At 45.6% G+C, this 24890-nt stretch overlaps 1 protein-coding gene across 12 annotated transcripts in view; it reads right to left on the reverse strand.

Moving 5' to 3' along the window:
- Window positions 1–2353: 2353 nt before the first annotated feature.
- Window positions 2354–24890, reverse strand: part of KIF1B (kinesin family member 1B) — a 172048-nt gene continuing 149511 nt past the window's right edge. For 11 of the 12 annotated variants that reach the window (XM_024345258.3, XM_063790026.1, XM_024345208.3 and 8 more), the window contains 11 exons: window positions 23841–23955; window positions 23059–23192; window positions 21541–21602; window positions 18674–18819; window positions 18271–18510; window positions 15378–15449; window positions 12701–12822; window positions 9479–9628; window positions 8898–9090; window positions 8571–8689; window positions 2354–7406 (listed from right to left, as the gene is read on the reverse strand). In XM_024345258.3, coding sequence (XP_024201026.1) covers window positions 7364–7406; window positions 8571–8689; window positions 8898–9090; window positions 9479–9628; window positions 12701–12822; window positions 15378–15449; window positions 18271–18510; window positions 18674–18819; window positions 21541–21602; window positions 23059–23192; window positions 23841–23955 — 1396 coding nt within the window. In that variant the 3' untranslated portion in view covers window positions 2354–7363. 12 annotated transcript variants of the gene reach the window in all.

The raw sequence follows: 24890 nt of genomic DNA on the forward strand, positions 1-24890 counted from the left end.
AGCTTCCAACTCCTGGGCTCAAGCGATCCTTCTGCCTTAGTCTCCTGGGTATCTGGCACTACTGGCATGCACCATCATGCCCAGCTAATTTTTAATTGTTTGTAGAGATGGGGTCTCACTACATTGCCCAGGCTGGTCGGTCTCGAAGTCTTGGGCTCCAGTGATCCTCCCACCTTGGCTTCCCAAAGTGCTGGGATTACAGGCATGACCATTCTCAGCTTTTGTTCTACCAATTGTCTTCACCTTAGAAAACTGCAATGCTGTTCTTTTACTCAGGCACTTACCCTTTTAGTTACTTTTCTCCTTTCTCTCCAACAACTCTGCATGAAGTCTCTCAGAAAACTGTTAGTTCTAACTTCAAAATGTACCCTGAATCTGCCCATTTCGTCCTACCTATACCCTACTACCTTAGTCTAAGCCACCATCTCCTCCCCTGGAATACTGGGGTAACAATCTTATTTTGCCCCTTTTTTCCACTTGTCCCTGCCTGAGTACAAAGACTGTTTTCCACTCAGCAGTCAGAATGGTCTTTTAAAAATGTAAATAAGCCCCTGTGACTCCTCTGCTCCAAAGCCTTCAATGGCTTCCCATTCACTCTAATGAAATTCCAAGTCCTCACCTAAGCGCTAAATATCCTGGTCCCTGGCTACTTTCTGATGTCTTCTATTGCGCTCCCAGTCCCTGACTCTGTACCAGCGACCTTGCTATTTCTGGAACCTACTGAGGACACTGCTGCCTCAAGGGCTTCATTTCTCTACTTGGAGACCTCTTTGCCCAGGGGTTTGCATGGCTTACCCTATCCTTTCATTCTAGAGTCTGCTCAAATGTGATCTCCGAAGACAGGCCTTCCTTGACTATGCCATCTAAACATCCCTCGTTCCCATCCCTCTTTCATCCTTTTATTTAGCTGCTTTCCTCCAAAATACTTAGGACCGATGTTGTAAATTTGTTTAAACATTGTCTTCCCCACTGGAATGGGAGGGCACAAGTGCATGGGCTTGCTTTGTTGGCTGCTGAATTACTGCACCGAGCAGCGCACCAGGCACAGGGTGGGTACTCAAATATTGGTTGGAACAAATCATTGCTTTTAACCTGAGGGCTGCTCCTCCCTCCCTTCTTCTGTTTCTCCCCAAACACCCAGGACAGTGGCCCCTGCTCATGCTCTGCTCGTGATGAGGGCTTGTTAAATTAAATTGACATGTTGAACTTTTCAAATCCCCATTTACCCTTCCCCACCCAAAAAAAACCAACATGGCCAGGCACGGTGGCTCACGCCTGTAATCCCAGCACTTTGGGAGGCCGAGGTGGGCGGATCACCTGAGGTCAGGAGTTTGAGACCAGTCTGGCCAATGTGCTGAAACCCCGTCTCTACTAAAAATATTTTTAAAAATTAGCCAGGTGTGGTGGCGGGCACCTGTAATTGCAACTACTTGGGAGGCTGAGGAAAGAGAATTGTTTGAACTGGGGAGGCAGAGGTTGCAGTGAGCTGAGATGGTGCCATTGCACACCAGCATGGGTGACAAGAGTCAAACTCCGTCTCAAAAAAATAATTATAGGCTGGGCACGGTGGCTCAAGCCTGTAATCCTAGCACTTTGGGAGGCTGAGGCGGGTGGATCACAAGGTCAGGAGCTTGAGACCAGCCTGGCCAACACAGTGAAACCCCTCTCTACTAAAAATAAAATCAGCCAGGTGTGATGGATGCCTGTAATCCCAGCTACTTGGGAGGCTGAGGCAGGGAGAATCGCTTGAACCCGGGAGGTGGAAAGTTGCAGTGAGCCGAGATCATGCCACTGTACTCCAGCCTGGACGACAGAGTGAGACTCCATCTCAAAATAAATAAATACATAAATAAAATAATAATAATAATAAAAATACAAAAATTAGCCAGGCATGGTGGCGCACGCCTGTAATCCCAGCTACTCAGGAGGCTGAGGCAGGAGAATCGCTTGAACCCAGGAGGCAGAGGTTGCAGTGACCCGAGATCACATCACTGCACTCCAGCATGGGTGACAGAGCAAGACTCTGTCTCAAAAAGAAAAAAAAAAAAAAAGAGGCCAACACAACACTACAGAATTATTGGAAGGCATACAAGGAGGCTTCAGGAGAAAAACAACAAATCTTCTAGCTAAAATAACCACTTACATCTTTGGGAGAAAAGTACTTTCAAAGAAACAGCACCATATTAGCTTTCTTGGTTATATAAAAACCACGATTTTGAATATCAGAAAGGAACACTTAAGCGATGATATCGTGACTTCTGTCTTAGAAAGGTATTATCTTTGCAAATCAAGAAAAGAAATCTTTGTGTAATTACCTTTCAAGGGGTGCAAGAATAAATGCACATCGAGAGCCTTCTGATGCACTGGCTGTACCTTTATTATTTTTACCTCGTTCACTAACAGCTCCGTGACGCAAGGTTACCACACACAGTTAGATAGTGTCTGCATTGCACATCTAAGGCTATACAGCAAAAGAATCAGAATTAGTACAAATACAAGAACTATATTTACAGTCTGTATACTCAAGCTCCAAACATCAGATAATATTTACAAAATAAAACATGAAAATGAAAATCCAAAATTAATGTACATTGTTGCTAATGTGCTCAACTCCTTCACGGGGGAGAGATCAGTTTGCAAAGTCTTGGTTCAAAAAGGCCACTTATGCATTATGGGTTTTGTTGTCATGTGTGAGGATGGTGACAAGAGACTTGAAATCTCAACAGACAGGTACTTTAGAGCCACAAAGTCTAAGACGATGCCTTAAATACAAGAAGGCTGAGGGACTCCTCAAGTGAGCTGATGCCAGAATAGGCAGAATGAAAAAAAATGAACTTGAAGACATGAAGAACAACACACAACAGCCACGGTTTGGCAAGAGACCAACCTCAGCTCAGACTTTCCATCTGAGCACAGCCGTCTGGCTATGAGCTTTTTACTGAATTTTATAGCAACTCTGATTTCTTCCTTTAAATGATTGGAGGCTTTTTAAAGATCTTATGGGGCTCAAATACTAACTTCATAAATGGCCTTTTGAACAACAGCAGCAAATAATCTCTCAGCTGATATTTCAATTTACTAAGGAAGCACAAATTAAAACATTCCTGCTACACAGTCACGGTCTGGCCACACACTGGGGTGAATCACTGGCCCTGGTGAACAACTGTAGTGCACACAAGTTAGAGTCCTATGTAAACACATCCAGCAAACCTTCTGGGAGCAGCAGCAACATGAATCTTTTCTTTTTTTTTTTGAGACGGAGTCCTGCTTTGTCACCCAGGCTGGAGTGCAATGGTGCAGTCTCAACTCACTGCAGCCTCCACCTCCCAGGTTCAAGCTATTCTCCTGCCTCAGCCTCCCAAGTAGCTAGGACTACAGGCACACGCCACCACGCCTGGCTACTTTTTGTATTTTTAGTAGAGACAGGGTTTCACCATGTTGGCCAGGCTGGTCTCAAACTCCTGACCTCAGGTGATCCACCTGCCTTGGCCTCCCAATGTGCTGGGATTACAGGCGTGAGCCACCACACCCGGTTGAATCTTTCAAGGGGCAGGTTAACAATCACATTTTAAAAAGGGAACCGAAAGGAAAACTGAAAGACCCAAGTCAAACAAGCCCTGATACTGTCCATTGGAACCCGAGCGGGACACAGCACGAGGGAAATGCAGAAAGAGTACCGATGAGTGTGCACACTGGAGAATCCTTTCTCTCCAATCCACTGTGCAAGTAAGTATAGCTGGATAAATATACATAGACCTGACAAAATTAAATATCCCTGTAAATTAGACAATAAGCAGCAGGCAACAAAGTCTTTGCTTTGGAATATGTGCCAGGAAAAGTCATCTTGTTTTTAGATGTCAAGAGACAGTTCACAATGACTTAGTTCCTTCATCTGAAATGAGCTGAAAAATCCATAAAAAATAGGAGAGTTGTCTGAAGTCTATGTGACTGAAGGGAAAAAATATATCATATAATAGTGGTTTCTTAGTTGGGAAACTCACTCCATTGCCCCTTGCCGTCAGCACGTTTAACAACGAGCTGGGGCTCAGGTGCCCGGCCACTGCCACAAGCACCCCTTGCCTGTGCTCCTGACTAGCGCATGGGCTGGCTGGCCCTGCACAGTCCTGGCCTGAGCGCTGACTGACTCCCAGGAGGGCACACAGACACAGAGAGGGTCTGAGCACTGATTTGGGGCTGGTGGTGAGGCCATATTTTGCTTTGACGGGAGAAAGGAGGATGAGAGACAGAGGAGGAGGTGATTAGTATTAACTAGCACTTATTTCTCTGAATTTGCCTAAGAATTCTCTTTCCTGCCTTTTAAAGTTTTTGCTTATTTAAAGGCGTGCTTTAAGAAAATACATAAAGGTAGTTTCCCTAAGGGCTATGTTTCTTAACTTTCCCGCCACAACAGCAACAACTAGAGCCTCATAAACAGTTCCTGCCACAAATCTCTCACAGCCTCACAGTGGGGATGGTTCTGTCGGGCAAGGGAGCACCCACCCTGGATGTGCTGGGGACCAGCAAAGGCTGTCTGCACCTGCCAGCCGCAGCAGGGGCGCCCCAGAGGGTGAAGAGCACGCAGGACACGACCACTCTGCTCCCTCTGGCTCCCTAAGAGGCCTTCTTATTCAGGCACGCTATGAACAGACAGTCCAGTTTGGCCTGTTCTAATGTCTGACGCTTCCAAAGCAAAGACTTTCCAAACCAGTTTTGTATGAGTTAGAAGAAAAACAAAAGTCATTTCAGTGTATCACATAATTTCACTCTCTCTCAGGCTTCCCACCGTCCTGTGTCACAGACATGGATCCTCTGTCACACTTTGTAACAGCAGCATCAATGACTTAATTTTAAAAGTGACCTTCAAATTCCATCTTCATTTCCCTGAAATTAGATTTGATTCCAGTCCAGGCAGCCATCTCTAAGCACCGACAGATCCTGCTGGTTTGAATAGAACCAGAAGGGCATGTTGTGTCCATCAGACAATGAAACTTCTAACTACATTAGAAAATCTCACATACCACTTAGAAAACAAATAACATCACAGTTAGTGACCTATGTTTTAACAGGAAGAAGAAAGTTAAAAAAAAAATCCGCCATAGAGTTTCCGCGGGTCACTTTTCAGGTACAGACGCAGCCTGTGATTCTATCCTTTCCTTTCTCTCTCCGTGATTCACTTTTCCACCTCTTCACAATGCAGTGATAAGGAGCGAAGCTGGGAGACCTGTTCTTCAGAGATGAGCCCAACCAGGAAGTGAGAAACAAGGTTGTGGATGATGACACAAGTCTCCCTAGCAACAACTCTGCAGAGGCGCCCAAGCCCCTGGCCTTTGCTGCATGAAGCGGGAAGTCATCCAGCTGCCTAACGCCTGAGAGTCAGCAACCTCAAGGCCGAGGACTCACCAAGTGGGAGTGAGCAGATACTTTCCTGAATGGCTGAGCAATGGTGAAACAGAGAGGTCTGAGCAAGGGAAGTAAAGGATGGTGTAAAACAATCCCAAGACAACTGGCAAAGCAACTGAAGTCACTGGAGGCTTTCTTTTTCCCCTCTCATCCTGGAAAACTTACTGGCAGCTGAAAGAGACAGACTTATCTTCTCTGATGATCTTGGAAGCCAGATGACCTGGTCTGTCAGAAGGAAAGAAGACTGTCCACAGTGAGCTTCCTCCTTTCTCCCTGGGCAGTGTTTCCACACCAGATGGAGAGGAGCAGGAACACGCAACAAAGCCTGGGGCCCGGGCTCCCTGGACGCTCATCCGTGCCCCTAGGCATATTGTGTTTTGTTTGGAGTAGTGGTCACGGTTAGTTTTAATCCTGGGATCCAGAAAGCAAAGCCTGCCACATTTGCTTATTTATGAGTATAGAGAGCATCACTGAAAGCATCTTCAACCTGACAAACATCAATGAAAACAACTGCTGGATTCAGAGGGAGACTTCCAGGTTTATGCCTGAAAGCTATATTTCTTTGACCAAAGGGAGCTGTAACAATCACAAGGTCACTACCCAGCATTATTATTTTTTTTTTTTTTTCTGAGACAGAGTCTTGCTCTGTCACCCAGGCTCGAGTGCAATAGCGCGATCTTGGCTCACTGCAACCTCTGCCTCCTGGGTTCAAGCAGTTCTCCTGCCTCAGGCTCCCAAGCAGCTGGAATTACAGGCATGTGCCACCATACCCGACTAATTTTGTATTTTTAGTAGAGACGGGGTTTCATCATATTGGCCAGGCTGGTCTTGAACTCCTGATCTCGTGATCTGCCCGCCTCGGCCTCCCCAAGTGCTTGGATTACAGGCGTGAGCCACTGTGCCCCGCCTGCCCGGCATTATCTTAATCATAACAATGACCATCAAGTTTATCACCAGAAAGTGAAACACTCCCGCCTTGTGGAACATTTGTGTATGACGTGGCACTAATTCCAACTGTACCACCACCATCACTAATGCCAAAAGCAGAACTGAGACACTCCTAGAAAAGAGCTTCCCTCCCAACAGAGAAAAAACAGTGGGCAGGAATCCTGCTGTGAGGAGCTACAAGCATCCCACCGCCTGCTGCCATCACGGCCCACGGCCAAACCCTGGGGTCCCCTGAAGTCCACCAGAAGCATCCTTGGCATTTCCCTTCACACAAAGTCAAGAGCAGCCACTGTCCCAGGCCCACTGAAAAAGCCTCTCGTCTCCTCTCTACCAGTAAATAAAAATTCCATAATTATGCCGTAAAAAGCCCCAACTTTGACTCAGAATATAACTGTTGCAGTTCTATGCTCACTACCACCTTTTCCCTGAATGGAAATGCAGGGATTAGCCATGGCAAAAAGAGACAGAGGGGAAAAAAAGACTCTTTTTTTCCTCTCAGGTTCTAAAAAGGCCAGATGTCTCCTCCCTTAGTCTCTAAGCCACCCAAGAAAAATTAAAGTGATATCACAAACACAGAAAAGAAAAAAAAAGTATGTTGTCTTGAAAAACAACGGTGCCTGGTGACAGCAGCACAGACATCAGAGGTGATCATGATGGGGACCTATCATACAAAAGGAAGCCAAAGTACACCCACAATAATTTGGAGATTCACCAGATCCCCTCAGAGTTTTTGTGTTTTTGTCTGTGTGTGTGTGTGTGTGTGTGTGTTTAAAAACATTTTTTCCTTTTGTTAGGCCACATGCTACTAACGAGATTCTCAGCACGAGAAAAAAGAAAAGAGTACAGAGCAATGGAGATGGGGAACGGGAGAGCTAGAAAAGTGCTGGACAAGGAGGGAGAAGTAGTTAAGCCACAGGATTACATACAAGAGTCACCGTCAAGAATCACAAAGAGAAATGAGAGGTAACGCTTTCTTTATCTCTCGAAGGCGAGTGAGGGCACTCGGCAGAGTCACTTAGTATTTCGACTGGCTTGGGCATCTGCGGGAAAGCTTTGACCTATGGGGGACAAACGGGGAGGTAGGATTAGAAGTCTGGGTACAAGTCTTGTCCCCTCACAGTCCTCTCCCTCTGAGGCTCCCTCTTGGAGCATCTTCCTATTTGGCACCGCAGGCCTAGTCCTCTAAGCCGTCTACTCCAGGACCCTGTGACACAAGCCCTCAGAACGTGAGGCTGAATCACAGGGCTGGAGGTTGGGAGACCATTAAGGTTCTCACTGTCCTCCCTTTACTCTCTCCCCTGAGCCCCATCTTTAGAACTCTTGAGAACAAAAAGACAAAGAAGGAAAATAATTGGTGCACATGTGTGACCAGAGTATCCCTGGTGGTTCAGAACATTACAATGCCTTACAAGATGCAGAGGCCTCATTACCACCCCACAACCAATTTACACTCCTGTCCTTCCTCTCTTTTAAATTTACTTTGAAAAATACTTCCTTTCAAGCCAGATGTGGTGGCTCACGCTTGTAATCCCAGCACTTTGGGAGGCCGAGGAGGGTGGATCACCTGAGGTCAGGAGTTCAAGACCAGCCTGGCCAACATGGTGAAACCCCATCTCTACTAAAAATACAAAAAAAAAAATTAGCTGGGTGTGGTGGCGGGCACCTGTAATCCTACTCAGGAGACTGAGGCAGGAGAATGGCTTGAACCTGGGAGGTGGAGGTTGCGGTGAGCCGATATCATGCCACTGCACTCCAGCCTGGGCCACACAAGAGCAAAACTCCATCTCAAAAAAAAAAAAAAAAAAAAAAAAAAAAAAACAAGAAAAGAAAAAAGAAAAGAAAAATTCTTCCTTTCCTATTTATCCTGATATTCCTGAAGCCAAAAGCCAAAGAGAGAAAGAAAACACAGAACAACTTCTAGGCTGGGTGCAGTGGCTCACGCCTGTAATCCCAGCACTTTGGGAGGCTGAGGTGGGTGGATTACTTGAGGTCAGGAGTTTGAGACCAGCCTGGCCATTGTGGTAAAACCCCGTCTCTACAAAAAATACGAAAATTAGCCAGGCATGGTGGCACGTGCCTGTAGTCTCAGCTACTGGGGAGGCTGAGTCAGGAGAATCGCTTGAACCAGGGGGCGGAGGTTGCAGTGAGCCAAGACCAAGCCACTGCACTTCAGGGAGAAAGAGTGAGACTCCATCTCAAAAACAACAAAAACAACTTCTTACCGTATTGTGCCAGCTAGAAGTGGGTTGAAGGCATACAACCAGTCGTTCATGTCTTTGTCATTGAGGGCCTGCAAAAGGACCCCACGGTGCTTTGTGCAGACAGCAAAGGTGTTTGGTGTCTGAAAGAAAAATGCAGGTAGACAAGAAAGTTACTACAGAGACAGCAATGGGGACTGCCTTGCCATATTCCCAAGGCATATAGCACTTCACAAAGGAAGTTCAAAACCAGAGAGAATGGGGAAATTTCACACCACGTAACAGAGAGTGCAGAAATCAAAAGAGAAGGGCACATGTGGCAATAAGAAACCAAGGCAGGGCAGGACAGACCTTCACCATGGCCTGCTGGTCCTCACTGTACTCCACCTGTGCTGTGGACAGGTTTATGATTCCACGCTCCACAGGGTCTTTGTCACTGTTATAGATGAAGACATAAGGCCGACGGACGACAACAAAATGTTTAGCCCAGTTACTGTAAAGAGGCTCCTTGAAATGAAGGTATCCTTTCTTAGAGACCACTGAGCTAAAAACGACAATATGACAAAAGTTAGTTTCTCACAAAAAGAAAATAATCGTGCTGAGGACCATCAAAATACGCCACACCTAGGCCAAGTCCTTAGATTCGATGAAACAGGCAAATGACCTATTTGGCCTAGAATCTTATCTGCCAAAGTAATACAGCAAAAGCGAAACCGTGCCATGGCAACATGCTGCGCCAGGGTGCAGATGCATTATGAGACCCAACTGGAGAAACCCAGGCTGGCCCTCTCACCCCAGACTCAACTTGCATCAGACTACAGTATAGATTGCATCAGACTACAGTACAGACCTCACAGGGAAGAGCTGGCCAGTCACTTCTTCCTGTGGATTTGTTTTTTATAGCTGGCATTCCTGCTCAATATAGTACTCACCTTGGTCTAATTTCTTCAATATCTGGAACAAGATTGAGAAATTCGTTTTTTCCTGCTCGGGCCAAATAGGGTGTTTCCACAGCTGGGACAATCTGAAACTGTTCAAATTCTGGGCAGGGACTAGAGGCCCGGGAATTGGCTTCTGGGGTCCTTTAAAATAGAGAGATTAGAAAGAAAAGGGTAACAAGAGAATCAGTTACAATCAAGGCATACTGAGTACTGTTTCACTGGGAGGAACACAATGCCCCTCCCTAAACCCCAGCTGCAAACTTGAGTTGCAGAGAGCTCAGCTGAGGAGACAAGCTGGCTTCAGAAAGTTAACTCTGCGTTCAACTGGTGTCATCCTTCTGAAGTTATGAAAGGAAATTGAACATTGATGGCCACTGGGTCACACAATCTCTCTGCCTATATTGAAGCCCTCTGAACACATTATCTGGAATATGAACTCTATTCCTTTATATGTTTCTTTTTAGTCCCATGGCCACACCAAAAGCGATGTTTCTCAAAGTGTGCTCCCAGCCAGCAGCATCAGCTTCACCTGGGAAACTGTTCAAAAACTCCAATTTTTAGACTCCAAGCCAGACCTACGGAACGAGAAACTCTGGGTGGGGCTGAGCCATGGGGGCTTCAACAAGCCTCCCAGGGGATGATGATGTACACTGAAGTCTCAGGGGCCCACTGCCTTAGAAAATGGCAGAAAAAGCAAACAAATGGGAAGACCCAGGGTTCCTGAACGGCTGTGCAGAGAAGACCTGCACCACTGACCTGGACCTGGACCAGCCCTCTTGACTACTGTGTGAGAAATAAATTCCTATACTCTGTATTGCTAGATATCTTTGTAGAGTAACATAGCATTGTATCTCACTAAATCTAAAAAGCCCATTTTAACTTTTTTTTCATACTTCATTCTTTTTTTTTTTTGAAATCAAGTTAGCCGGGTGCAGTGGCTCACACCTGTAATCCCAGCACTTTGGGAGGCCGAGGTAGGCAGATCACCTGAGGTCAGGAGTTTGAGACCAGCCTGACCAACATGGCGAAACCCCGTCTCTACTAAAAATACAAAAATTAGCTGGGCGTGGTGGCAGGCCCCTGTAATCCCAGCTACCGAGGAGTCTGAGGCACGAGAATTACTTGAACCCGGGAGGCAGAGGTTGCAGCACTCCAGCCTGGGCGACAGAGTGAGACTCTGTCTCAAAAAAAAAAAAAAAAAAAGGCCGGGCGCAGTGGCTCACGCCTGTAATCCCAGCACTTTGGGAGGCTGAGGCTGGCAGATCATGAGGTCAGGAGACCAAGACCATCCTGGCTAACACGGTGAAACCCCATCTCTACTAAAAATACAAAAAATTAGCTGGGTGTGGCCGGGTGCAGTGGCTCACGCCTGTAATCCCAGCACTTTGGGAGGTCGAGGTGGGTGGATCATAAGGTCGGCAGTTTGAGACTAGCCTGACCAAAATGGTGAAACCCGATCTCTACTAAAAATAAAAAAAAAAAAATAGCTGGGCATGGTGGCGGGTGCCTGTAATCCCAGCTACTTTGGAGGCCGAGGCAGGAGAATCACTTGAAACTGGAAGGTGGAGGTTGCAGTGAGCCAAGATTGCGCCACTAGACTCTGGCCTGGGCAACGAGAGCAAAACTCCATCTCAAAAGTAAATAAATAAATAAATTAAATAAAATAAAAAATTAGCTGGGTGTGGTGGCGGGCACCTGTAGTCCCAGCTACTCGGGAGGCTGAAGCAGGAGAATGGCGTGAACCTGGGAGGCGGAGCTTACAGTGAGCCGAGATTGCGCCGCTGCACGCCAGCTTGGGTGACAGAGCGAGACTCGCTCTGTCACCCAAGCTGGCGTGCAGCGGCGCAATCTCGGCTCACTGCAACCTCCGCCTCCCAGGTTCAACCAATCTTCCTGCCTCAGCCTCCCCAGTAGCTGGGATTACAGGTACATGCCCCTATGCCTGGCTGATTTCTTGCTCTGTCACCCAGGCTGGAGTGCAATGGTGCAACCATGGCTCACTGCAGCCTCAACCTCCCGGGCTCAAGCAATCCTCCCATGTGAGCCTCCTGAGTAGCTGGAACCGCAGGCGCATGCCATCATGTCCAACTATTTTATTTATTTTTTGTAGAGATGGGGGTCTCCCTATGTTGCCCAGGCTGGTCTCAAACTTGTGGGCTGAAGCAATCCTCCCACCTCAGCCCCTGAAAGTGCTGGGATTACAGGTATGAGCCACTGCACTCAGCCACCATTTCTTAAATTGGGATTCATCTTATAATTGATGGCACGCTTAAGTTAGTTGTCAGTGCTTTTTCTTCTTCTCTTAGTGGCACAGAATAGTCCCTACAGTCTGTGGCATCCTAAATTTAATGAAATTACCTGGTTGTGTTATTTTCTCCAGCCACCTTTGCCTGTGTCAGTGTTGGTACAATAAGATAGACAGGTGGATAACCAGGTGAGCATAATTGATGGAGATGCACAAGAGGGTGTGTTGCAAAGAACGGATTATGATGATGAATCATGGACTCTAGACTACATTTGTCTTTTTTTAATTTTTTTTAGGGACAGGGTCTTGCTCTGTCGCCCAGGGTGGAATGCAGTGGTGCAATAATAAAACCTCACTGCAACCTTGAACTCCTGGATTCAAGCGATCCTCCCACTTCAGCCTCCCGAGTAGCTGGGACCACAGGCACAGACCACCACGCCTGGGTATCTTATTTATTTTTTGTAGAGACAGCATATCGCTATGTTGCCCAGCCTGGTCTCGAACTCCCAGCCTCAAGCAATCCTCCTGCCTTGGCATCCGAAAGTGCTGGGAGCCACCTCACCTGGCCTTGTCTTTATTTTTCTTACCTACATAATTTGCTGTGGAATCAAAATATTTTTTTCCAAAACAGTTTCAAAATATTTTTCCCGAGATAGCACTTCCTATGTCTGGTATTATGACTGGGGAGACAAGCAGGGGTAGGAATGGAGGATAAAACTAGCAGAAAGGGATGAAGAAGACAGTCATGATGAGTTGATGATGCAGAAGGTTAGTAAGCTATGATGTGAAGAGATGCCAGTAGCTAGCACCTCTCCAGTCACTGTGATAGCCACAAAGGCTCCCACACATTTCCAAATGCTGCCTAGGGAGAAGGTGCTGCCTTCAGTCAAGAACCATTGAGCTAGAGGAAGGTTGACATTTACCTTGGTTCTTAGATTGACTTCTCTCAGTGAAATCTGGGTACTTACTTCTGATCCAGAGAGTTGCTCCTAGAGTCTACCAGAGAGGGACAGGTGGAGGAGGGAGTGAGGGTGGCACTGCTGAAACTGGACTCAGAGGGATCCCGTCCAATTGGAGAGATATCAGACAACTGGAAGCAAACCGAACACTACAAGTTACATTCAGCTGAAAAAAGCTGCCTCTACAATAACAATAGGGAGTTTCAACAACCAGAACCTCACTTTGATACATCTTGTTTCAGAAGGTCATTTAAGAAAACAAGCCTATACATAATTTATCAATAAATAAATACATAGGTAAAATTTTAAGAGACAAGGCCTTGCTCTATTGCCCAGGCTGGAGGGCAGTGATGCAATCCTAGCATCCTATGGCCTCCAACTCCTGGGCTCCAGCGATCCTCCTGTGCCCTGGCTTCCTGAGTACCTGGGACTACAAGCGTGTACCACCACAACTGGTGAAAATATTTTCAAAAAAGAAAAAAAACAAGCCTACAAATATTTTACGGCCTAAGTGCCACACTAAGAATCAAGACATTTATAAAAGGGGCAAGGTTGGTTTTTTATGTTCCTACTGCCCTCCTGCATTATTATTATTGTTGTCATTATTATTATTATTATTATTATTATTATTATTATTATTATTATTTTCTTTTTCGAGATAAGGTCTTGCTATGTCTACCAGGCTGTAGTGCAGTGGTGCGATGTTGGCTCACTGTAGCCTCAGCCTCCAGGACTCAAGTGATCCTCCCATCTCAGCTTCCTGAGTAGCTGGGACTACAGGTGTACACCACCACACCCAACTAATTTTTGTATTTTTTTTGTGGAGATGGGGTTTTTGTCATGTTGCCCAGGCTCGTCTTGAACTCTTGGCCTCAAGAGATCCATCGACCTTGACCTCCCAAGCTGGCAGGATTACAGATGTGAGCCACTGTCACTGGCCTCTCCTGCATTATCTTTATTTATTTATTTTTGGAGAGACGAAGTCTCGCTCTGTCACCCAGCCTGGAGTGCAGTGGTGCGATCTTGGCTCACCGCAACCTCCACCTCCCAGGTTCAAGCAATTCTGCCACAGCCTCCTGAGTAGCTGGGATTATAGGCATGTGCCACCACGCCCAGCTAATTTTGTATTTTTAGTAGAGACAGGGTTTCTCCATGTTGGTCAGGCTGGTCTCAAACTCCCAACCTCAGGTGATCCGCCCACCTCGGCCTCCCAAAGTGTTGGGATTACAGGCATGAGCCGCCATGCCTGGCCCATTATTTTGGGTTTTTTTTTGTTTTTTGTTTTCTTTTTGAGGCGGAGTTTCACTCTTGTTTCCCAGGCTGGAGTGCAATGGCACGATCTTGGCTCACCGCAACCTCCACCTCTCAGGTTCAAGCGATTCTCCTGCCTCAGCCTCCTGAGTAGCTGGTATTACAGGCATGCGCCACCATATCCGGCTAATTTTGTATTTTTAGTAGAGATGGGGTTTCTCCATGTTGGTCAGGCTGGTCGCAAACTCCCGACCTCAGGTGATCTTCCCGCCTTGGCCTCCCAAAGTGTTGGGATTACAGGCATGAGCCACCGCAGCCAGCCCCCCAGTCCGTTATTATTACGAGACAAAAAAAATACTGTCACACAGGTTGGGGTGCAATGGCACAATCATACCTCACTGCAGCCTCAAACTCCTGGGCTCAGGCAATCCTGCCTTGGCCTCCTGAGTAGCTAGGACTATAGGTGTGTACCACCACATTTGGCTAATTTTTCAAAAATTTTTTTGTAGAGATAGGGTATTTGTGCTATATTGCCCAGGCTGGTCTCAACCTATTGGCCTCAAGCAATCCCCTCATCTTGGCCTCCCAAAGTGCTGGGATTACAGGTATGCACCACCACACCCAGCCCCTGAATTAATATAAGTGGTATTACAGTGGTGCACCTTCCATGTACTAGGCATTGTTCTAATAATATGGCAGAGGATCTGCCTCCCTGGAGCTTAAGACAGACAATAAACCACTCAACAAACACTTTAAAAAGCATCAGGTAGTAATTAGTGCTATAGCAAAAAATAAAGCAGGAAAGAGGGGTAGGTAGAAAGTTTCAGACAGCTGTCAGATTTATTATCAGGTGTTAACAGAGTCGACTCACAGGAGGTGATAATGGAGTAGAAAAATGAAAGAGGTAAGGGAGCCAACCATGGCAATACCTGGAGAAAGGCAATTCCAGGCAAAGAAATAGTAGGTGTGCAAAGACCCCAAGGCAGGAATGAGCCGGGAGGGTTTAAGGTCAAGCTGACTAGAATTGAGTGAATAACACAGAAATTCTCTGAAGTGTTTGCTTCACTCTTTGTTGAAGTCAATAAAACTTTATGCCACCAGGAACCTCAGGGTTTCCTTGTACCCTGGCATAGAATAACATACCACCTCCCCATAGAATATTCTCCTCCAAAGGAGTCATGAAAAGGCCAAAATGTTTCCCATCTGATAATCACTCTAAGAGACACAAAGGAGTACTTTTATCTTCAGAAGTCAGTGTTCAGACTCTGAAAAATTAGAATGAATACCAGAGCAGTATGTCATAAATTTTCAAATACAATGCTATGCCCATGACAAGTTGCTTCAAAGCAGCAAAAACCAGGAATAGGTAATCTGGGCTGCTGTGGAGAAATCAGTTATCAACATACTGGCTAAAAATTACAGTCAGTGTGCTCACCTTACAGTCACTGATGCTGCCGTGCACCTGGCTGAATTCTCTGTTGAAAGTGTGGGTGAGAAGTTGCAGGCACTAAAGAAGAGAAAGAGAAGTGCAAGCTGAACATAAAATGTCAACAGCCAGGAGCCTTGGGATAGCTGACCACGTGGAGGCTCCTGAAGGGGTGAGTTCCCGGGGAGGGCATGGAAGCTCCACATCTCCTCTCCCTATGCATTCGTCCATCTGCCGTTCATTGGTCTCCTTTGCACTGTCCTTTCTAATAAATCAGTAAATTTAAAAACAAACAAACAAAAACCTCAATGACTAAATGAAGCCCTGGATACAAGGCAGGAGGGGAAATAACATGTCCTAAACCCACAGTGCAGCTCCGATGTTGCCCAAACAGCTCTAGAAATTAGAACTAAGTATATAGCAAGGGAAGTTCTATGTATGTCTAATAAAGATAAAGCAAGTGGCTTAAAAAAGCCTTTCTCAAGATTACCAAAGTGAATTACTAAAAACACCTTGGTTCTGGCTGGGTGTGATGGCTCATACCTGTAATCCCAGCACTTTGGGAGGCTGAGGCAGGTGGATCACGAGGTCAGGAGATCGAGATCATCCTGGCCAACATGGTGAAACCCCATCACTACTAAAAATAAAAAAATTAGCTGGGCGTCATGGTGGGCCCCTGTAATCCCAGCTACTCGGGAGGCTGAGGAAGGAGAATCACTTGAACCCGGGAAGTGGAGGTTGCAGTGAGCTGAGATCATACCACTGCACTCTAGCCTGGCAGCAGAGTAAGACTCCATCCCCTCTCCAAAAAACAAACAAACAAACAAAAAAAACACCTACAAAAAATGAGCTGGGCATGGTGGTGCACACCTGTAATCCCAGCTACTCAGAAGGCTAAGGCGGAAGAACCACTTGAACCTGGGAAGTGAAGGCTGCAGTGAGCCGAGATCGCGCCACTGCACTCCAGCGTGGGCCACAGAGCAAGACTCCATCTCAAAAAAAAAAAAAAAAATTTAATAAAGATAAAAATAAAAAATAAAAACATCATAGTGATCTCTTGACCTCACAATCCGCCCACCTCAGCCTCCCAAAGTGCTGGGATTACGGGCGTGCGCCACCGCACCCAGCCACCTCTGCCTTCTTTAAAAACCGTTTATCTGGCTGGGCGTCCACACACCTGTAATCCTAGCACTTTGGGAGGCTGAGGCGGGTGGATCACCTGAGGTCAGGAGTTCAAGACCAGCCTGGCCAACATGGTGAAACTCCGTCTCTACTAAAAATACAAAAATTAGCCACGTGTGGTGGCACATGCCTGTACTCCAAGCTACTTGGGAGGCTGAGGAAGGAGAATCGCTTGAACCTGGGAAGTGGAGGTTGCAGTGAGCCAAGATCACGCCACTGCATCCCAGCCTGTGTGACAGGAGTGAGACTCCATCTCAAAAAAAATAAAAATTTAAAAAGCTTTTATCATTTCTCATCAGATTACTGTAATAAAGATAAAGAATTCTCCCTTCCTCAGCGTATCTCTTCACCATCAATCCATTCTCTTTATTGCTGCCAGAGAAATATATATTTTTTTTGAGATGCCGTCTCACTCTGTTGCCCAGGCTGGAGTGCAGTGGCGCGATCTCGGCTCACTGCAGCCTCCGCCTCCTGGGTTCAAGCGATTCTCCTGCCTCAGCCTCCTTAGTAGCTGGGACTACAGGCGCACGCCACCACGTTCGGCTAATTTTTGTATTTTTAGTAGACACAGGGTTTCACCATGTTGGCCAGGATGGTCTCAATCTCCTGACCTTGTGATCCACCCGCCTCGGCCTCTCAAAGTGGTGGGATTACAGGCGTGAGCCACCGCCCCTCGCCAGAAATCTTTCTAAAACACAAATACCTGTTTAACATATTTCTGCCTTGCTCCCATCATCCACTCTAAACTCTTCAGTGCAGTATACAAGATTCTTCACTCCACGCCTCCTGTTCCAGTCCCACGTGAATTCCCCAAGACTGATCATGCAGGACACCACTGCCTCCCTCCTGATCACGCAGGACACCGCTGCCTCCCTCCTGATCACGCAAGACACCGCTGCCTCCCTCCTGATCATGCAGGACACCACTGCCTCCCTCCTGATCACACAGGTGTCGACACTGCTGCCTCCCTCCTGCGCATCCTTCCAAGGTCAGCTCATGAGCTCCCCACTATAGACACTTCTCCTCTGACTCCCATAGCATTTGAAACACACACCTCTATTATATGCTTGTGACCTAATATTCTGCAACCTTTATATTTTTTAATTTTTTAATTTTTTATTATTTTATTTTATTTTTTGAGATGGAGTGTCACTCTGTCGCTCAGGCTGGAGCACAGTGGAGCTATCTCGGCTCACTGCAATCTCCGCCTCCTGGGTTCAAGCAATTCTCCTGCCTCAGCCTCCTGAGTAGCTGGGATTACAGGCGCTCGCCACCACGCCTGGCTAATTTTTGTATTTTTAGTAGAGACAGGGTTTCATCATGTTGGCCAGGCTGGTCTCGAACTCCAGACCTCAGGTAATCCACCTGCCTCAGCCCTGCAAAGTGCTGGCATTACAGGTGTGAGCCACCATGCCTGGCCTAATTTTTGTTTTTGTAGAGACAAGGTCTCACTATGTTAGCCTGGGCTTGTCTTTAACTCCTGGGCTCAAGCAATCCCTTTGCTTCAGCCTCCCAAAGTGGTGGGATAATAGGCATGAGGCACTGTGCCTGGCCCTGTAAGCTTGTTGAGGGTAGGAACTGCGTCTTTTTATTTCTACATTCACAGTATTATCACAGGCCTTCAAACACCTCGAACAAAGGTGTTGAAAATGAATAAACTGAGAGGCTAGTTTGTGGAGCCTTGTGGGAAGACGTTCAGCAAAGAGGAAGGGATTCACACCTTGGTAGCCAGCTCTTTCTCTCGGTCCACCAGGCTTTCGATGTCTGCTGAATCATAGCCACTGCTCTCGCTAGGTGTGATGGCGCTTTCAAAGGTGGTGGTTGAGATCTGAGAGGAGATACTGGTGGAGGTGCTGAGGGTCCCACTGCTGAGGCTGGGGGATAACGAGTCGCTCAGGGATTTGGGGATGCTGTCACCAAGTCTCTCACGCAGCAGCAAAAAGTGGCGGGTTTTTTCCACCTGAGAAGATCAATACTACTGCTATAGCAAACACAAAGCTCGTTAAGACCTCAGGAGAGAAAAGTGAAAAGCTATGATCACATGCAGCAGCAGGGAGGAAGACTGATACTTTGGCAATCTTGTCCGAGAGTTCTTGCATCTGAGCAACCCTGCCCCTGGATACCTCATGTAGGAGTTCCAGCTTCTCCAGCTCCCACTGGTGCTCAAGGATGAGGCTGTCTCCACGGGGCCGCCAGCCTGCTAAGTTCTCTTCTCCCCGCACATATGCCACTGACGTATCTAAGATTTTTCTTCTCCTTCTCTGCATGCCTAAGACAAGAGGAAACAAGTTTTTGTTTCAGAAAAAAATTCAATTCCAAGTTTAGGTCAAAACGAATTAATAATTCTTTTTTTTTTTTTTGAGACGGAGTCTCGCTCTGTCGCCCAGGCTGGAGTGCAGTGGCGTGATCTCAGCTCACTGCAAGCTCCGCCTCCTGGGTTCATGCCATTCTCCTGCCTCAGCCTCCCGAGTAGCTGGGACTACAGGTGCCCGCCACCATGCCCAGCTAATTTTTTGTATTTTTAGTAGAGACCGGGTTTCACTGTGTTAGCCAGGATGGTCTCGATCTCCTGACCTCGTGATCCACCCGCCTCAGCCTCCCAAAGTGCTGGAATTACAGGCGTGAGCCACCGCGCCTGGCCACAAATTAATAATTCTTATACGTAGCAAACTAAGACAGTTTGGTCTGAAGATATATGGGATTTTGTTTAAATACCAAAGCAACTGAACGTTTTTAAAAACTGAGTTTTACATTCTTTGATAATTATGAAGACTGGGATGCAATTTAAGAAAATGGTAAAATTATGATGTTAGGTGAAAATGTAGAAATATTAAATAGTCTGTAATAGTCTATACACTATGGGGCCGGGCGTGATGGCTCACGCCTGTAATCCCAGCACTTTGGGAGGCTGAGGTGGGCTATCATCTGAGGTCAGGAGTTCGAGACCAGCCTGGCCAACATAGTGAAACCCCATCTCTACTAAAAATACAAAAATTAGCTGGGCATGGTGGCAGGTGCTTGCAAACCCAGCTACTCAGGAGGCTGAGGCAGGAGAATCGCTTGAACCCGGGAGGCGGAGGTTGCAGTGAGCCAAGATGGCGCCACCACACTCTAGCCTGGGTGACACAGCGAGACTCTGTCTCAAAAAAAAAAAAAAAAAGATCCTGTCCCTAAAAATAAAAATTTTTAAAAAGACGGAAGGGAATACACACACACATACACACACTCAGTAGCTCACTGGCTGACAGATGACAGAGAACTTTAGCCTCTATTATTTCCTGTTAATTTTTTTTAGTATTATGCTGGTTTTACATATTAAATACATGAATTTATATTAATTAAAAAAATTCCTCAAGAAACTATCTGGATAGTATAATAATTAGGTGCTACTTGGATTCATACTCAAAGTCTTCTTTACTTATCTAAGTCTTGCCTGTGGGCCCTGACTTGTTCTCCATGTATATTCTGTAAAATGACTCAAACTCACATTAATCAAATGCTATTAGAAAACCTTAACTTTTGTTCATGTTTTGGTTTACAAACATAGAAATGCTAAGTGCTGCTTAATTCCGCCTAGCTAGAGGAACAAGAGCAGTTTAAAAACACATTAAAAAGAATACAGAACAAATCTGACTTAATAATTTGATTTTTTTTCTTTTTCTTTTTTGAGACTGAGTTTCACTCTGTCACCTAGGCTGCAGTGCAGTGGCACAATCTCGGCTCACTGTAACCTCTGCCTCCCAGGTTCAAGCAATTCTCATGCCTCAGCCTCCTGAGTAGCTGGGATTACAGGCACGCGCCACCACACCTGGCTAATTTTTGTATTTTTGGTAGAAAGGGGGGCTTCACCATGTTGGTCAGGCTGCTCTTGAACTCCTGGACTCAGGTGATCCACCCGCCTTGGCCTCCCAAAGCGCTGGGATTACAGGTGTGAGCCACCGTGCACAGCCAATAATTTGACTTTCTGAAACATGGGAAATTTAAATTGCAGTCTGATAGCATCTATAAAGTTATACTGCTAAGTCCTCTTTGGGCTAAAGTGGGGAGAGAAATGATTATGAAGTTTTCTAAACCAAATTCATTCTAATTTACATGAATTTTTTTTTTTTTTTTTTGAGACAGAGTCTCGCTCTGTCACCCAGGCTGGAGCGCAGTGGCACAAACTTGGCTCACTGCAACCTCCGCCTCCTGGGTTCAAGTGATTCTTCTGCCTCAGCCTCCTGAGTAGCTGGGACCACAGGCACGTGCCACCACGCCCGGCTAATTTTTGTATTTTTAGTAGAGACAGGATTTCACCATATTGGCCAGGCTGGTCTCAAACTCCTGACCTCATGATCTGCCCACCTTGGCCTCCCAAAGTGTTGGGATTATAGGCATGAGCCACTGGGACCAGCCCACATGAATTTTTTAACTCAAATTTTACTCATAGCCTAGTGATATTGTGATACAATCTTAATACAATTGTACATCATAAACCAAACAATGTTGCAACTCTGAAAAAGGTAACTCCTACCACCCCTCCTCAACCAAACTGGCTTGTAAAACACACATGGTTTCTAAAAGGTTTTATATCTATCCTACTTGGGTAGACTCTCCAGTTTTTAAATACAGTATATTTTTTATTTACTTATTTTTTTTTGAGATGGAGTCTCACTCTGTTTCCCAGGCAGGCTGAAGTGCAGTGGCACAATCTCGGCTCACTGCAACCTCCGCCTCCTGGGTTCAAGCAAATCTCCTGCCTCAGCCTCCCAAGTAGCTAGGATTACAGGCGCACGCCACCACACCCGGCTAATTCTTGTATTTTCAGTAGAGACGGGGTTTCACCATGTTGGCCAGGCTGGTCTCCAACTCCTGACCACAGGTGATCCGCCCACCTCGGCCTCCCAAAGTGCTGGCATTACAGGTGTGTGCCACCGTGCCCAGCCTAAATACAGGATACTTGAAACATACACAAAGATAACTATCACCTCCTCAATCCACAAGAGCTTACCTGGACTACCTGTGTCTGACATTTTGCATAAGCTGAGTTCGTAAATGCCAGTGACTCGATTCCTATTTGAAGAAAATAAAACAATTGTTTAATCTCTTAAAGCACAAAAACAGGAAAATTTCAATTTCTGCTACTTAAAATAGTGTCTTCTCTGCAGGGACTCAAATATAATTCCAGGCATTTCTTATTTGTCACCGCTCTTTTCTTATTTTGAACCTAAGTAGCATACCTTTTCCTAGAGGAGTCCGCTTTCATCTCAATTTTATTTTTTTATAGATAGGGTTTCCCTGTGTCACCCAGGCTGGAGTGCAGTGATGTAATCACAACTCACTGCAGCCTCGAACACCTGGACTAATGTGATCCTTCTGCCTCAGCCTCCTTAGTAGTTGGGACTTCAGGCATACACCACTATACCCAGCTAATTTTTAAGTTTTTTTGTAGAGATAGGGTCTCCTTATGTTGCCCAGGCTGGTCTTGAACTCCTGGCCTCAAGTGATCCTTCCACCTTGGCATCAAAAAGTGCTGAGATTATAGGCATAAGCCACCATGCCCCACCTCATCTCTATCTTTTAAACACTTTATTTCAATAGGGTGAATAAAATTGAATGATAAACTAGAAAATTTACAATATAAATGTGAAAACTAAAAATTTGTCTTTTCTTACTATAAGAGAGACGATATGAGGGAAACAATGACTAGAATGAAATGATAATCAACAACTTCTGGGGATTGTGAGTAGTAGGAGGTATAATACCTTCTATTGTATTAGTAACACTTATTTTTAAGCTGGGCGGTGATACACAGGTATTCATTGTATTGTTTCTTTCTTTTTTTTTTTTTCCTTTTTCTTTTCTTTTTTTTTAATTTTGAGACAGGGTCTCACTGTTTCACCCAGGCTGGAGTGCAGTGGCTCTATCATGGCTCACTGCAACCTCAACCTCCCAAGCTCAAGTGATCCTCCCACCTCAGCCTCCTGAGTAGCTGGGACTACAGGTGTGTGTCACCACACCTGGGTAATTTTAAAATTTTCTGTGGAGATGGGGTCTGTGTTGCCCAGGCTGGTCTCAAACTCCTAAGCTTAAGCAATTCTCTGTCCTCAGCCTCCCAACGTGCTGGGATTACAGACATGAGCCACTGTGTATGGCCTTCACTGTATTATTCCTGACATATTTTGTACACCTTAAATATGCATAACAAATCTTAAAAAGAAGAAAATTTCAATGGTACTCTGTTAGAAATAATGATGATGACATTTAAAAGTCTTTGCAAATTTAGTCTTTGCAAAATTGTTTTAGACGTGTTCACAATGTAATATTCCTTCCTTCCCTCATAACTCATCCATCCATCAACATTTTATTAAATGTCAGCATGCAAGTCAGTACATTCCAGGTGTCAGTTACCAAAATGGTTCATAAACTGTAAACTAACCGTGAGACAGTAAGCCGAGAATACTTAAGGACTAATGATTCTGTTGTACTGAACAAACAAACTGGAAGCTAACTTGTGTGAAAAACTTACGAATCTGGTGACTTTGAGTAGCCACTGCCAAAGAGGCTACGCAGAGAGCGTGGTGGTGAGATCTTGGCATCTCGGGAGTAGAAGACCATGCACACATCCTTGGTGATGACAGCCGGCTGGATGCAATGATCCAGCTGAAAGCAGACAGGGTAGGTGCTGATGAAGTGCAGGCAGAGTACTGTGACTAGAGTCTATACACGAACGTATTTGGAAAGCGAGTCCCAGTTGTGAGAACTGAAGGATTTTAGCTCCACCAATTATTTCAACAGCCACCCAATGGATAATATGTGCAAGAGTAGGTAGTACTCCTTAGAGATGCATTTATTTTTATCTGAGGTAAATGTTGTTTCTCCTGATAGGTGAGGAAACTGAGGCAAAGAGAGTTTCTCCAAGGACATAGAGGAAGTAAGTGGCAGCACAGGGATTTGAACCGACAGGCTGGGTCTTGGGTCTGGGCTATTAACCACTATTACACTCTGTCCACAACTACAAAAACAAGAGGTGACATTTTCTTAAAAATCACACATTCTTCAAACAATGGTGATTAGGCTACTAAAGCTGAAGCTGCAATGAGTCATGTGATTTTTTGAGTAAACAGAACCCAGGAATAGAATCTAATATAATCAGAAGAGTTAGCAACGTATAATAAAATGAAAAACTTAAGGATGTGGAGGAAGAAAGAGGACAAAACAAGTGGAATCTTCGCTGACCACTTCCTGCTGTAACCTGCACACTGTTCAGGGCTGACTGTTGGCATCAACTGAAGTTCCAAGTCTCCTCACCTCTAGGTAGGCCGACAAGGTCATGTAGATCTTCTCTCCATAGGGTGTCACTCGGTTCAGAAGAAGGGAGTTATGCAGAGAGCTATCCCACACAGCCTCAAAGCGGTAGAAGGTCCTAAGGTCAGAAAGACAAGAGGGAATCATCCAAAAGAAGCTAAAGTCACGTTAGTCCAGGTACTGCCACTGTCAATCATCCTAAAGAACCATACGCCAACCAACAGACACTTTCAGTTTATCAAACTCTAATAACAGAGAGGAACCCTTATCTCCTAGGAGGAAAAGATAGGTCCCCATCCTCTTGCTCCCAACCCCACCCATCATTAAGGAACACTTAGTTGTGCTTTTTTTTTTTTTTTTTGAGACAGAATTTTGCTCTGTTGCCCATACTGGAGTGCAGTGGCACAATCTCGGATCGCTGCAACCTCTGCCTCCCGGGTTCAAGTGATTCTCCTGCCTCAGCCTTCCGAGTAGCTGGGATTACAGGCGCCCGCCACCACGCCTGGCTAATTTTTGTATTTTTGGTAGAGACAGGGTTTCACCATGTTGGTCAGGCTGGTCTCGAACTCCTGACCTCAGATGATCTGCCCGCCTCAGCCTCCCAAAGTGCTGGGATTACAGGCGTGAACCACTGTGCCTGGCCAGTTGTGCTTTTTTAAATTTTGTTTTGACAAGCCTGCCTCTGCCTATAAACATAAAAATAGTAAGGTCAATCAAAGGGATTAAGATGAAATGGATAAGTGAGTATGGACAGAAACTGAAAGAAGAAAGAAAGACTATGTAAGCTCTCCTGTCAGTTAATGATGACAGCAGGAAGTGAATGCTTGGTAACTTGTCAGCTTCAATCTTCACATCACAAGAGGGCTAAACATCATTCAATCCAGTGCTGCTGGGCCTCAGAAACGCCACAGATATATCTGAAGAGATTAATGGTAGAAACTGGGTAGATGGGTTTAAGTATAGAGAGCATTATTTTATTTTATTTTATTTATTTATTTATTTATTTTTTTTTTTTATTTTTTTTTTTTGAGACGGAGTCTCGCTCTGTCGCCC

Source organism: Pan troglodytes, chromosome 1 (assembly GCF_028858775.2).
Source record: "Pan troglodytes isolate AG18354 chromosome 1, NHGRI_mPanTro3-v2.0_pri, whole genome shotgun sequence".
NCBI classification, from domain to species: domain Eukaryota; kingdom Metazoa; phylum Chordata; class Mammalia; order Primates; family Hominidae; genus Pan; species Pan troglodytes.